The 13,441-nt window shown below is 38.4% G+C and overlaps 1 protein-coding gene across 7 annotated transcripts in view; it reads right to left on the reverse strand.

Moving 5' to 3' along the window:
- The window catches only part of PTPRZ1 (protein tyrosine phosphatase receptor type Z1), a 332,340-nt gene that overhangs the window by 193,165 nt on the left and 125,734 nt on the right, over positions 1–13,441 (reverse strand). For all 7 annotated transcript variants that reach the window (XM_077472626.1, XM_077472627.1, XM_077472625.1 and 4 more), the window contains exon 3: positions 1,259–1,435. In XM_077472626.1, the coding sequence (XP_077328752.1) occupies positions 1,259–1,435 (177 nt within the window). The remainder of the gene's footprint in view (positions 1–1,258; positions 1,436–13,441) is intronic.

The raw sequence follows: 13,441 nt of genomic DNA on the forward strand, positions 1-13,441 counted from the left end.
GAATGTATTTTGGGGTGTTATTTGTGGTATGCACATTCCGTGTGGGAGAAATAAGCTATTACAATGAAAATTTTGTGAAAAAAAAAAAAAAAAAATCGTCATTTTGCAAAGAATTATGGGAAAAAATGACAACTTAAAATAACTAACCATGCCTCTTACTAAATACATTGGAATGTCTACTTTCCAAAAAGGGGTCATTTGGGGGGCATTTGTACTTTCCTGGCTTGTTAGGGTCTCAAGAATGGAGATAGGCCTTAGTACATCAGATGTGATCTTTTTTTGCAAATCTTTATGATTTGCACCATAGCTTGTAGACTCTATAAATTTCACACAGATCATATAATATGCAAAAATTTGGGTTATTTTTACCAAAGATGTGTAGTAGTATAAATTGTGGCCAAAATTTATGAAGAAAAATTGCTAATTTGCTAAATTTTGTCACAGAAACGAAGAAAAATTCATTTTTTTTCAAAATTTTCGGTCTTTTTTCATTTATAGCGCAGAAAATAAAAAACCGAGAGGTGATCAAATACCACCAAAAGAAAGCTCTATTGGTATGAAGAAAAGGACAAAAAAATCATTTGGTTACAGTGTTGCATGACTGAGTAATTGTCATTCAAAATGTGAGAGCACTGAAAGCTGAAAATTGGTCTGGGACTGAGGGGGGTTTAAGTGCCCAGTAAGCAAGTGGTTAAAGGGCATTTCTAAAGGCACTGCATGTGATGATTTTACAGCAGGTAAATGGGTCTGAATTCGTTCATAAATATACCCTTCAGTGAATTATTTCTGAGGATTATTGTACTGCTAATGTCCTTCAACTATTTAATTAACTGCAAACAAATTTTCCCAAATTATGCTCAACAAAAAAAGTTTATAAAACCAATTGCATTCTTTTTAAATAAATGCTAATAGAGGGAATTTTACAGGAGATTGAACACATTCTTCCCTCCCACTAAAACACATATACAGTAAAACAGTTTATACAGAATTACTACTACCTGAAAATTTCCTGATACCCATCTGTACATGTAGCAGACTCAGAGTCACCAATACAAGGTGAAGCATGCAATTCAATTTTACTCAAGTAACTGTTAGATAATTTTGGGTTATCCAGCTCGAAGGTGCAAAGCCTCCAAACTACCTCAGGCAAAATAGAATTATACATCTAATGTGTACGTTGAGAACTGCAGACTCTCTTCACATTCCACTGTGATAATAACTGTAATCTTCATAGTGTAGTGTAGTGAATCAAGCTTACCTGTTTTTCCTGTATTGCGAATTAAAGTATGATTGGACACTTGCTCCCAGCCTTGAAAAGTTAGTTTCTTGAGATTCATGTTCAGCTGTGTGAGATTCTCATCGATGTTGATGGGAGATTGTCTGGCACCATTGCATGCTGGATATTTTTTCATCCAATTTGTTTGGTTAAAGCTTTCTGTAAAAAATAAAAATAAAAAAAAATACCATAAATATATACATTAGAATAACAATTTACATAATTGTTTGCTAGCATTGCAGTCAGTTGGGTTGTAATAATACGATAGTCCCTCGCCCTGATCACTAAAGGGTCTGTTCTTTTTTTCCACAGAAAGTGAACAATCCTTATAAAACACATATCAATGCATAAATTGGATATAGGTGACAACAGCAGGATGATGCTCATGCAAAACGGGCCAGGTAAACTTGGTGATTTTGATGAGGGGCAGATGTTGCTAATATACCTACTGCCTCCTCAGCATAACCCTGTAGCCCTATAGTCTGAGGAGTAAAATAGAGGTAAATTAGGGTAAAAATGGTGTAAACATGCTTTTGGAAAAAAATTACAACTAGCCAGTCTTGTGTTTATTTCCTGGCACTAATTCACAGCCAAGTTAAAGGTATCTATGCTCACGTTCTCAGAATGCTTGTAGTAACTTTCATTTAACCAGGTGTCAGAGGGGCTGATGTTGTTCTTGGAGTCAGGGTGCAGAACAAGAAACCCAAATTACCAAGCAGCTCCTTCGGTTGTAGAGCTATAAAAATCAGCTCATTGTTATGATGACATATGTTCACACTATAGGGAAAGTAAGACCCCTTTCACACTGGAGGCATTTTTCAGGCACTACAGCATTAAAAATAGCACCTGCATTGCGCCTAAAAAAAAAAAGCCTCGGCTGCAAACCCAGTGTAAAAGCCCGAGTGCTTTCACACTGGGGTGCTGCACTGGCAGGGCGTCACAAAAAGTCCTGCCAGTAGCTTCTTTGCAGCGGTGAATACACCGCTCCTCCACCGCTCCTGCCCATTTAAAACAATGGGGCAGCGCCGCCATGCCGCTGGCAAATCGCTGTTGCAGCGGTGTTTTGCGGGCGGATTTAACCCTTTTTTGGCCGAATAGTGCCGCTAAAACTATGGTAAACCGGGGCTTAAAATAGTGCTGCTTTACCGCTGACGCCCAGGGCAGGCTCAGTGTGAAAGGGGTCTTAAGGATTTGAAATTTAATGGAACAGAGAATAGAAAGTAACATTTTTACACAGAGAGCACATTGTCCACTAATATAGTGGCTGTTACCTTGTTAACGGACCCCAGTTAAACTAAATTTGGGTTGAGTAAAATTTTAATTTAATACTATTCTAAAGTTTGAACTGATGGTTGTTTTTGGTCAAAACAACACTGCACAATGGTTTGGGCTGATTTGAGCACATTTGGGGTCTCTCAAATTAACCAAATAAGATTTCTTCCATAATGTTACAGCCAAATTACTTAACTCTTAGGATTCCTCAGGAGGGGTTTTCTCAGCTAAGCACACCCTCCTGCCTGCATGCCTCACCTAAGGACAGATGGATTCTAGGAAGTAAAAGCTACATGAATCATCTGCCTTTATTAAAGATGACCACCCGTGGCTAGCAATGCTAAGGGGTGTTTCTCAAAGTGATTTCTCAGCAAAATAAAGCATGGGGACATGGATAGATGGGTGAGTTATATTTGAATATTAAAAATGAATTAAATAATGTTTTCAGTTTGTGATGCTCAGATGTATATTAGTTCTACCTTTAATACGTCAATTAATGTCTATCTCCGTGGTAGTGCTCAGTTTTTTATTTTAAGTTTAATATTTGCAAAGCATACTCAAGTTTCTTTCTACATCTTAAGCTCATTTCAGAGATTTGCATACTTCTTTTTAGGTACTGCATCCTTTGTTGTCAAAGCATTATGTTTCAGCTAATGTTTACTTTTCAGAGCAATATTACATTTGTCAGGTTTAGAAAACTTGGCATAAATATTGCACGCCATCAAGTTTATTCACGTCTGTTTAATAAAGTCTTTAGTTTAAAAAGTATGTGATTAGCACACAATACATAGCCAAACAGAGCATAGAATAAAAGCCGGAACATTTGGTATTTCTACAGTTAAATTCAATTTTATTTACTGAGGAGAAAAGTCATATGAAAATGGCAGGATAGATATGTCTGGATGATTTGTGAAAGATTTGTAAAGAATTAACTATGTTTGGAAAATGGAGTTATATATGTATTTTCATTACATATGAAAACCGACGTAGATTTATAAATGTCCTCTCAGCAAGTGGTTAACACCAGGATCAAGGCTGAAGCTATGATCCTAATATAATTGTTTTCAGCTGGCAACCAGCTTTCCTGTAGAAGTTATCCGCCCAATCACTTTTACAGTGCTCCAAAGTTCTCCCCCCACTGATGTCCATAGTAGTTCCAGGGCTGGCCCGTTCCTCTAGGGAGTTCCCCTATTTTCTCTGTGATGAATGATACTTGAAGCAACAAGGATTTCATCACTTCAGGTCTCAGAGCCATCATACTTGACTGACCCTTGATATCTCCATATGGGGGACCAGTTATCTGCCCAATGCTATCACAAGGAGACTTGTTACACCCCCCTCCCCCCCATGATCGCAATAAAGTTACATGAAACTTGTATTTTTTCAATGTGTAAAGAATTAAATAGAATCATGATGAATAATAAAAAAAATTAAAATAAAAGCACCCCTGTCCCCCCGAGCATACATGCAAATGTAAGGTGTACATATGTAAACGGTGATTGCGCCACACATGTGAGGTATGGACGGGAACATCGGAGTGAAAGCAATAATTCTAGGGTCATAATTCACTTTTAACTAAAAAAGATAAATCTCTAATAAGATAAGAGGATAAGAGTCACCTACTGTATGGACAACTTTAGATATCGTGGTTTGTCAGCCTTTTGCAGGTGTGCACAATTTTAAATGCTGACATGTTTCTTATCTATTTACTTGACACCGCATCATCTTTCAAAAAGTGTTTTTTATATTGTGTTTGTATGCACTAAAATTCATTTAATTGTATTGTTTCCTGAAATGTTTCATGTGATAAATGGCTTTGCCAATAATAGGCTACATAAAAAAATTGCAACAGCCTCCATTTTATTCTCCAGGGCCTCTGCTTTCATAAAATATATCATATTTGGGGTTCTAAGTAATTTTCTTGCACAAAATGCTGGTTTTAATATGTGTACAAAAACAAATTGCTATGGTAGGCAAGCAGTTCAATCTGCTGTAAAACACTTGAAAATCTGAACTATAGTTATAGTAAACTGATATGGGGTGCCTGCATGTAACTTTTGTTATCCTAAATATTTCCCATAAGCCCTAAAAGCCAGGCTCCCTTTTATGAAAGAACTGATGTCCAGCATGACCCCTTCTACATTCCCACACTTTAGTGCTGATCATAGGTCAATTCTTTTGACAGACAAGCATTGGTAAAGACAGTATTTGTATAATACAAAAAATACCTTAAACAAACAATAACATATAACTATATTATTTTAAATAGTAAAAATATTAACCACTTAAGCCCAATTTTGGTGGCCAAAGACCAGAGCACTTTTTGCGATTCTGCACTGTGACGCTTTTACAGACACTTGCGTGGTCGTGCGAAGTGGCTCCCAAACAAAATTGCCGTCCTTTTTTTCCCACAAATAGAGCTTTCTTTTGGTGGTATTTGATCACCTCTGTGGTTTTTATTTTTTGTGCCATAAACAAAAAAAGAGCGACAATTTTGAAATAAAGCATTATTTTTTGCATTTTGCTATAATAAATATCCCCCAAAAATATATATTAAAAAAATGTTTCCCTCAGTTTAGGCCGATACATATTCTTCTACATATTTTTGGTAAATAAAATCACAATAAGCGTTTATATATTGGTTTGCGCAAAAGTTATAGCGTTTACAAAATAGGGGATAGTTCAATGGCATTTTTATTAATAATTTTTTTTTACTAGTAATGCCAGCGATCAGGGGGGCGTGGCTATGTGTGACATGTCACTGATCTCTGCTCCCGATCACAGGGAGCAGAGATCAGTGACACTGTCACTAGGCAGAACGGGGAGATGCTTGTTTACATTAGCATCTCCCCATTCTTCCTCTCCGTGAGGCAATCGCGGGTATCCTCACAGACATAGAGTCCACGGGACCCGTGACCCAACTCTCAGAGGTCCCGGCCGGCCCACACACGATGGCTCTGTGGCAAATTTAAAGGGACATACAGGTACGCCCATTTGCCCAGCTGTGCCATTCTGCCGACTTACATCGGCGCGCGCCGGTCGGGAATCAGTTAAAACAAATCACTAAACATAGTATATGTTTATCAACTTGTATAGTGAATCAGTTGGGCAAACATATATAGAATCCATGCTTTATAGATTCTTTGTAATATGTGCTATCTTTATCGTCACCCTGGTGGGTACACCCTCACCAAATAGCCTTGGCCTCTAAATGAAAAAGAACTTTTTAGTATACTCTCCTCCTAATTGTAGGCTGATTTAAAATAGAGTATCTCCATCATTCTTCCTCTCAACTCTTAAAAAACAAGGCGGGACCTTTTGAGTTAAGAAGTGGGTGATTGGTTACTAGGCAGCGGAGTGGTCCCAGCAATAAATCACCTGCTTTTCACTTGCAAAGTCCCGCCCTTTGTCCGGACTTGTCATGCTTCGTGTCTTGTGTGATTAAGGTAGCAGAGGGGAGGGGGAGTGCTGTGATGTTATAGAGTTTAATATTGACGGGGGAGTTTGTTATGGGGGATCTGTGATGGGAGAATTTGTGATGGGGGGGTCTGGTATGGGGGAGTCTGTTATGAGTGAGTCTGTGATGGGGGGATCTGTGATAGGGGAGTCTGTTATGGGGGATCTGTTATGGGGGAGTCTGTGGTGGGGTGTCTGTGATGGGGGGAGTCTGATATGGGGATCTGTTATGGGGGCAGTCTGTGATGGGGATCTGTGATGGGGGAGTCTGTTATGGGGTGATCTGTGATGGGGAGTCTTTTATGGGGGATCTGTTAAGGGGGGAGTCTGTGATGGGGGAGTCTGATATGGGTGTGATCTGTAATGGTGGAGCCTGTGATGGGGGGATCTGTGATGGGGGAGTCTGTTATGGGGGATCTGTGATGGGGGATCTGTGGTTGGGGGAGTCTGTGATGGGGAGCTCTGTGATGGGGGAGTTTATTATGGGGGATCTGTTATGGGGGAGTCTGTGATGGGGGCCTGTTATAGGGGGTTTGTGATGGAGAGGAGTTTGTGTTGGAGGGCTTTGTGATGGGGGTTGTAATGGGGGGCTCTTTAATGGGGGGGTCTGTGATCTGGGGGATCTGATATGGGGGCTTTTTGATGGGGGAATCTGTGATGGGGGGTGAATCTATGATGGAGAGGATTCTGTGATGGGGAGGGGGGTTCTATGAGGAGGGGTCTGTGATGGGTAGGTGGTTCTGTGCTGGGAGGAACTGTCATGGGGAGGGGGAGGCGTTCTGTGATGAGGGGAGTCTGTGAGATACCAATGAGTTTATATTGATTAAAATGAACTAAACTGGGGACGTGAACTGGCCTCCTGTTTAAAACGTTTGAGGATCCCTGCTCTTGACTCTCAGAGGTCTCCAAACTATGGCCATCCAGTTGTTCAGGAACTATAATTCTCATCATGCCTAGTCATGTCTGTGAATGTCAGCGTTCTACAATGCCTCATGGGATGTGTAGTACCGAAACAGCTGAAAGCTAGACTCCAATTTTAAGTCTTGCTAGGCCTTCCATTAATCTTTTTTTAATGCATTGTGTAGAAAGTGTAATGCAAAAAGTGCAAATGAGAATCCAGCAATCTCAAGGTAAGCAGCTTGTTTTGTTGTAGGTCTTAAATATTTTCTATGTATACAAAGAAAATCATTTCTGAGGATTGAACATGTTTTTCTTGGCTACTACTGGCAATTATTTATTTTCAAAATTAATACTTGTCCTACAAAAAATACGCAAAAAGAATTTGCCAAATATGTTAATGTCCCATAAAGCTTGCAATCCATATACTGTAACACAGTGTTTCTCAACTCCAGTCCTCAAGTACCCCCAACAGGTCATGTTTTCAGGCTTTCCATTATTTTGGTGATTTGATCAGTTTCACCGCCTTAGTAATTAGCACAGACATTTCATCTGAGGGAAATCCTGAAAACATGACCTGTTGGGGGTACTTGGGGACTGGAGTTGAGAAATATTGCTGTGACATATATATAATTATTTATTATTATCGGTGTTATAAATACTGTAAAGTGATTGAGATTATATTTAGGAAGGTGTAACCCGGTACAGAAAACAGTTTAAGTCTAACTAGAAACCATCTAGGTGCTCCTAATTAAGTTGATCATAGCATGACTTCTCAACACAATCTTCCAACAACATAGGTAATTGTCTTTCCCTTTCTGTGTTTATCACACTTTCATAATAGGCATTAAGCTTTATTCATCTTATTATCTTAGGTTATTTTTGTCTGAATTTGGTTGTTCAGCTTTCTTAGCCTTTGCTTTATTTTGTTTTATTTTTAATTTTTTTTCTATAAAGGTTTTTATTAAGCAAAGGATGGTTTACAAAGTTCAAAGTGTACATGAGTACAGCAAAGCACAAACAGTCATTTTTCGAGACAAGAAAGAAAAACGAAACAATAAAAACATAACCATAAACACTTATAATGGTAACTAGTCTCTAGTGAGACCCTGGCCACAGAGCACAGCATTGCATGTGAACTAGCACTTTCATCTTGTTGGCTTGTCTGGACCCTGGGCCAGTAAGATGAGCTACATATAAAAGGGGAAATGGGAAAAAAGTAAGGGTCGTTGATAAAAGGTCCTTGGTGAGAGAGCCTAATGACAGATTTGTCAATAGGGCGAGTATTATTATTTTTTTTAACATAAAAGGGGCTAACCAGGTGAACCTAAAATACCTCTATTAGGTGGCGCCACTGATTCTTTAGCGAGCTTAAAAAAAATACATGTCTTTGCTTTACAGAGCAGATATTGAGTTAGGTGGACATTGTAATAACCACGTCTACTTTTGTAGTTTTGCCTTCACTTTATAGAGCAGATAAGTACTAGCTTTTGACTAAACTGCCCATGGCATTTTGTCAACTAACAGACTTCCTCATCTCTATACTTGTTCCAGGTTTAGCAATAAAGTATTGGAATGATCCCTAGGGAACTACAGTATAATCCCTAAAAGCAGAGGTCCGTAATGGCAGCCTTCATTATTTTCTTTGATATGACTTTCATATTTTAACACACTTCCTCTTCCATATTTTTAATATCATATTTAATATAGCTATTTATAGATTTGATAAGCTCTTTGCATTTCAAGCTGCTGACATCTCTGCATATTTGTCATCTGCTGCTTGCTATCACAGTGGTGTTTATAAGAAGATACTTCTCTGATATAACAAAGCTCTTGCTTGTTTTCCAGCTTGCTACCTTAAGCTTTATTTTATTTTATTGACTACTCTGCCTAATACGTTGATGTAGAAAGTATACAGTAAGTCTCATAAAGTCAATTTGTGTCTTACCCTCTCATTTTGTTTTATGCTGGCTGAGCCCCATTGTGGATTTTACTCTGATTTATCCATAAGCAATCTATGAATTATACAGTTCCAGTATTCAGACAACTAAAGATTTGCGTTATCATTGTGTTTGAATGTACCGTTTGTATATATGCTGCGCTTCTGGTTACGTTACAAATTACCACCTAGATTGATTATGAGTCTATAGGTGTGCTGAGTACGGGGCCCTGCTTAGTTTTAGGGGTTAAGGTTGTAACAAATATGACAATAAAAGTGATATTGTTTTATGCATTATAAAGTGTATGGTACATTTTGTAATAGCGTTAAAAGATCCATTGTAAACTTTATATCTGTTTTTATTCAGTGTCTCTGGATCATAACCCATGCTGACACATGACATTTCTATTGGATATTGTTTTGGATAAGCCTTTGGGTGAATAGGAGGTATTAAATTATTCAAGTTCATTTATAGATCTGCAACTACAGTAAGCTCTCAGTGTCTTAAGTATCCCGTGTCTCTCCTAACAACTGTTGAGATAAGATATTAATTATGCAGGCAAAACAGTGTTTTTAAAAATTTGACTAACTCATAGGCATTGATTTATTAAACATTATGCACAAAAAAATATTGCTGGGGTACACCCTACCCATGTTATTATGACAGGTTTCCCAACAATGCATTACTATTAAATCAAGGGCATCTGCAGTAGAGATTCTTAAAGAGAAGGCTACTTTTTAATTTCATGTTTATAGACTATTTTGCACAGGTGATTTGATCAGTTTCACTTTCTTAGTAATTAGCACAGACATTTCATCTGAGGGAAATCCTGAAAACATGACCCGTTGGGTGTACTTGAGGACTGGAGTTGAGAAAAATTGCTGTAACATATATGTAATTATTTATTATCTGTGTTATAAATAAAGTGATTGAGATGATATTTAAGAAGGTGTAACCTGACCTGGTACAGAAAGTCTATCTAGAAACCGGTGTTCCTAATTAAGTTGATCATAGCATGCCTTCTCAACACAATCTTCTAACAACATAGATAATTGTCTTTCCCTTTCTGTGTTTATCGCACCTTCATAATAGCCATTAAGCTTCATTCATCTTATTATCTTAGGTTATTTTTGTCTGAATTTGCATGTTCAGCTGTCTTAGCCTTTGCTTTATTTTTTTTTTAAACATAAAAGGGATAACCAGGTGAACCTGCCTTTCCCAACAACTGTTGAGATAAGATATTAATTATGCAGGCAAAACAGTGTTTTTAAAAAGTCGACTAACTCATAGGTGTTGATTTATTAAAAAATATGTAAATGCTGATTCCTAATATGTAATTTCAAGTTTTTTAGGCTTAGAAATGTAGTCTGTACAGCTAAACTGAAAACTAGCACACCACTTCTATATATGACAGCATCCTGCTGTCACTGTTTGCTAAGGAAGCAGTGTGTGCTTGTATCTGCTCTGTTCCTAGGATCCACTGACATCAGCAAGAATCCAAGTAAGCAAAGAGACAGGGCAGTGATGATATCACTGCCCAAATATGGCCATTGGCTATATATTTTGTATTTTTAAGTGAGGTAACCCTTAAAATTCACACCAGCCTTAATAGGGCCTGGTATGCATTTTCCCTAAACACTTTTTTTTTTTCTGTAGGATGTGCTAAAGCAAAAGTGACAATTAATGATACCGTTCAAATTCCTGGCAAATTAAACTTAATTGGCAGCTTCTTAAAAAAATAAAAAAAAACACATTTGACACCCCCTTGTCTATTAGCCCAGAGAATGGGCATTTTTAATTTGACAAATTTGGCTACCATTGAGGTTTAGTTTTGGGACCGTTACAATTTAAACCATTATTTTTATAGAGTTTTGGGATTAAAAGTACCATTTCTCTTTTTGCAGATACTGTATGTAGTGTAATAGTCTCCTACAAGATGTCTCAGACTTACAGGCTGACCTGCATGCACAGTGTGATCTACATGGCAAATTGGTTCTATCTCTTCTATTTCCAACACAATGCCTTTCGCTCAACCACTCCAACAAGTATTCCAACAGTTTCACGTAAACTGTCCTTACCTTCCAATCCAACTTTAGCCCCAGGACAGAAACAGACCTCAATTCCCTCATTACAATATAAATTCAAGAACTATAGTGCCAGAACAAGACGATTCCCTTAACGTTGTAAATCTGTCTCAGTATCCCCCCGATTTAGAGAAAAATAATTTAAGCAGGGGTTTCAGAGTCTGCCCAAATGAGGACATAGATAAGTTCCAGGTGATTAAGGAGATCCAGTTGTTAGCAAGAAAAAAATTATTCTCAGACAACTATATGCCAAAAACACAAAAGAAGAAACACAACTAAAACCCCAAGAAATACAAGCCATAGATAACCTTATCTCTCTTCTGGAGGAGAACAAACCTCCCCCATCGATCTCGTTGATCATATCGATCTAGAACATAGTTACATAGTTAGTGAGGTTGAATAAAGACAGCAGTCCATCCAGTTCAACCTGAGTGAGTGTCTACAATTGTCCCTATCCTTGTACATTGCACACTCACATTGGTCCCTACCCTCAAGGAGTCCACTATCCAAGGTCCCCATTCATATACTAGGGTCAATTTTGGAGAGAAGCCAATTAACCTACCTGCATGTCTTTGGAGTGTGGGAGGAAACTGGAGTACCTGGAGGAAACTCACGCAGGCACAGGGAGAACATGCAAACTCCAGGCAGTTAGTGTCGTGGTTGAGATTTGAACCTTCTTACTGCTAGGTGAGAGTGCTAACCACTACACCACTGTGCCGCCCAATCTTTTTTTTTTTTTTGCAGAAGCTTGATCAATCATCATCCTCTACCTTTCAAAATATTCCTATCAAGAATAAAAATAAAAAGAAGTCTGACAAATTCCCAGCATTGAGCCTCAATGCTAATATTTAGGTATTTGTCAAACGTACCACAAACTAAATAAAAAATCTTAAAATCAAACATGACAGGGTTTCAAACCTTTCGGATGAGGAACAGGACATACTACACGATCTTTCCACCAATCCTATGATCACTGTGAAGCCCTCCGACAAGAGGGGCAACATAGTAACCATGGATAATGACCAGTACATACAGATCTGTACTAGAATTCTTAACAACGAATCCTGGTACGCACAGGTCAAAATTGACAGGCTTCTGCAAGAATGCTATTAGCTTGCTGATTCAGGGTTTTACCACAATCTGTTGTTTAAAGATGAGTGGGAATTTGTTTGCACCCCCTTCTCCCGCACACCCACCTTTTACTCACTTCTTAAATTGCACAAAAGTCTGTCACACCCATCAGGTAGGTCCATCATATCCAGCAATGGCTCTCTGATGGAAAACCTCAGCAAACTCATTGATGGTTACCTGCATTCACATGTATTGGGTATTCGGAGTTATATAAAAGACATAATCCATTTACTTCAAAATATAGATGGAGTGCAGGTTCCATCAGATTCAATTTTGGTAGCCATCAATGTGGAAGCTCTATACAGCTCAATCCCACATCACAAGGGACTGGCATGTATCAGAAGAGTTCTGTCGGAGAAAAGCAGATTTGAATGAGTATATAATTAAAGCTTTGGAATTTATTCTACTTATTCTATGCCACAACTACTTTGTCTTTAACGGTTCCCATTTCCTCCATGTGTAGGTGCTGGCTATTGGCACTTTCTGTGCCCCTCCCTACGCCAACCTGTACCTGGGGGAATGGGAACGAATGATCAATACATTGGATGATCTGGCCCCCTTTTTGGACCACATGGTAGTGTGGTTTCATTACATTGATGACATACTACTAATTTGGAGAGATCCTGATGGGTTGTTACAGACTTTTGTGCAACAACTCAACATCAACACATTTAACCTTACCTTCACCATGTCATCTAGTACCAAGATGATTGCATTTCTGGATGTTTATATACACAAAGAAACAAATGGTTTACTATCTAGTAGCCTATACAGAAAGCCAAAAGCTGGCAAGTGCATTTTACATGCCACCAGCTTTCATCGAGCCAATTTAGTTACCATTATACCATTTGGGCAATATTTGCACATTAGGCACAGGCACAACTGTTCTGATGAGGTCACTTTCAAGAAGGAAGCAGATGAACTCAGGTTAAGACTCCACGCACGTGGATATTCGCAGTAATGCCTCAAGAGGGAGTTTAAGAAAGCAACCTATAAAACTAGGCAGCAACTACTGTATAGAACCATGACTGGTAAAACTGACGGTGACCAGTTACGGATCATCACTCGCTTTTCGAACCAACAAGAACGATTCACAAATATTGTACATAAATACTAGTATATTTTGGCACTGGATCCCTTCCGAAGAGCAAGGTCTCGATAAAATGGTTTCCAGTGAATACAAGGGGGGTACGAAGGACCCCTGTAAAGAGGCTGGGCACCTTTAAATGTGGAGGGTGTGGCTATTGCCAATATATGGATATTGTTACCCATAAAATTCTTCCAAACAAAGTTAAATTTACCCCTAGATATTTTGTGAACTGCAGGACATGCAGGTTTTTGTATCTCTTACAGTGTGAATGCAATTGCTTTTATGCAGGAAAAAA

This window comes from Lithobates pipiens, unplaced genomic scaffold (assembly GCF_037356315.1).
Source record: "Lithobates pipiens isolate NorthernLeopardFrog02 unplaced genomic scaffold, aLitPip1_a1.2 Scaffold_8, whole genome shotgun sequence".
NCBI lineage: Eukaryota > Metazoa > Chordata > Amphibia > Anura > Ranidae > Lithobates > Lithobates pipiens.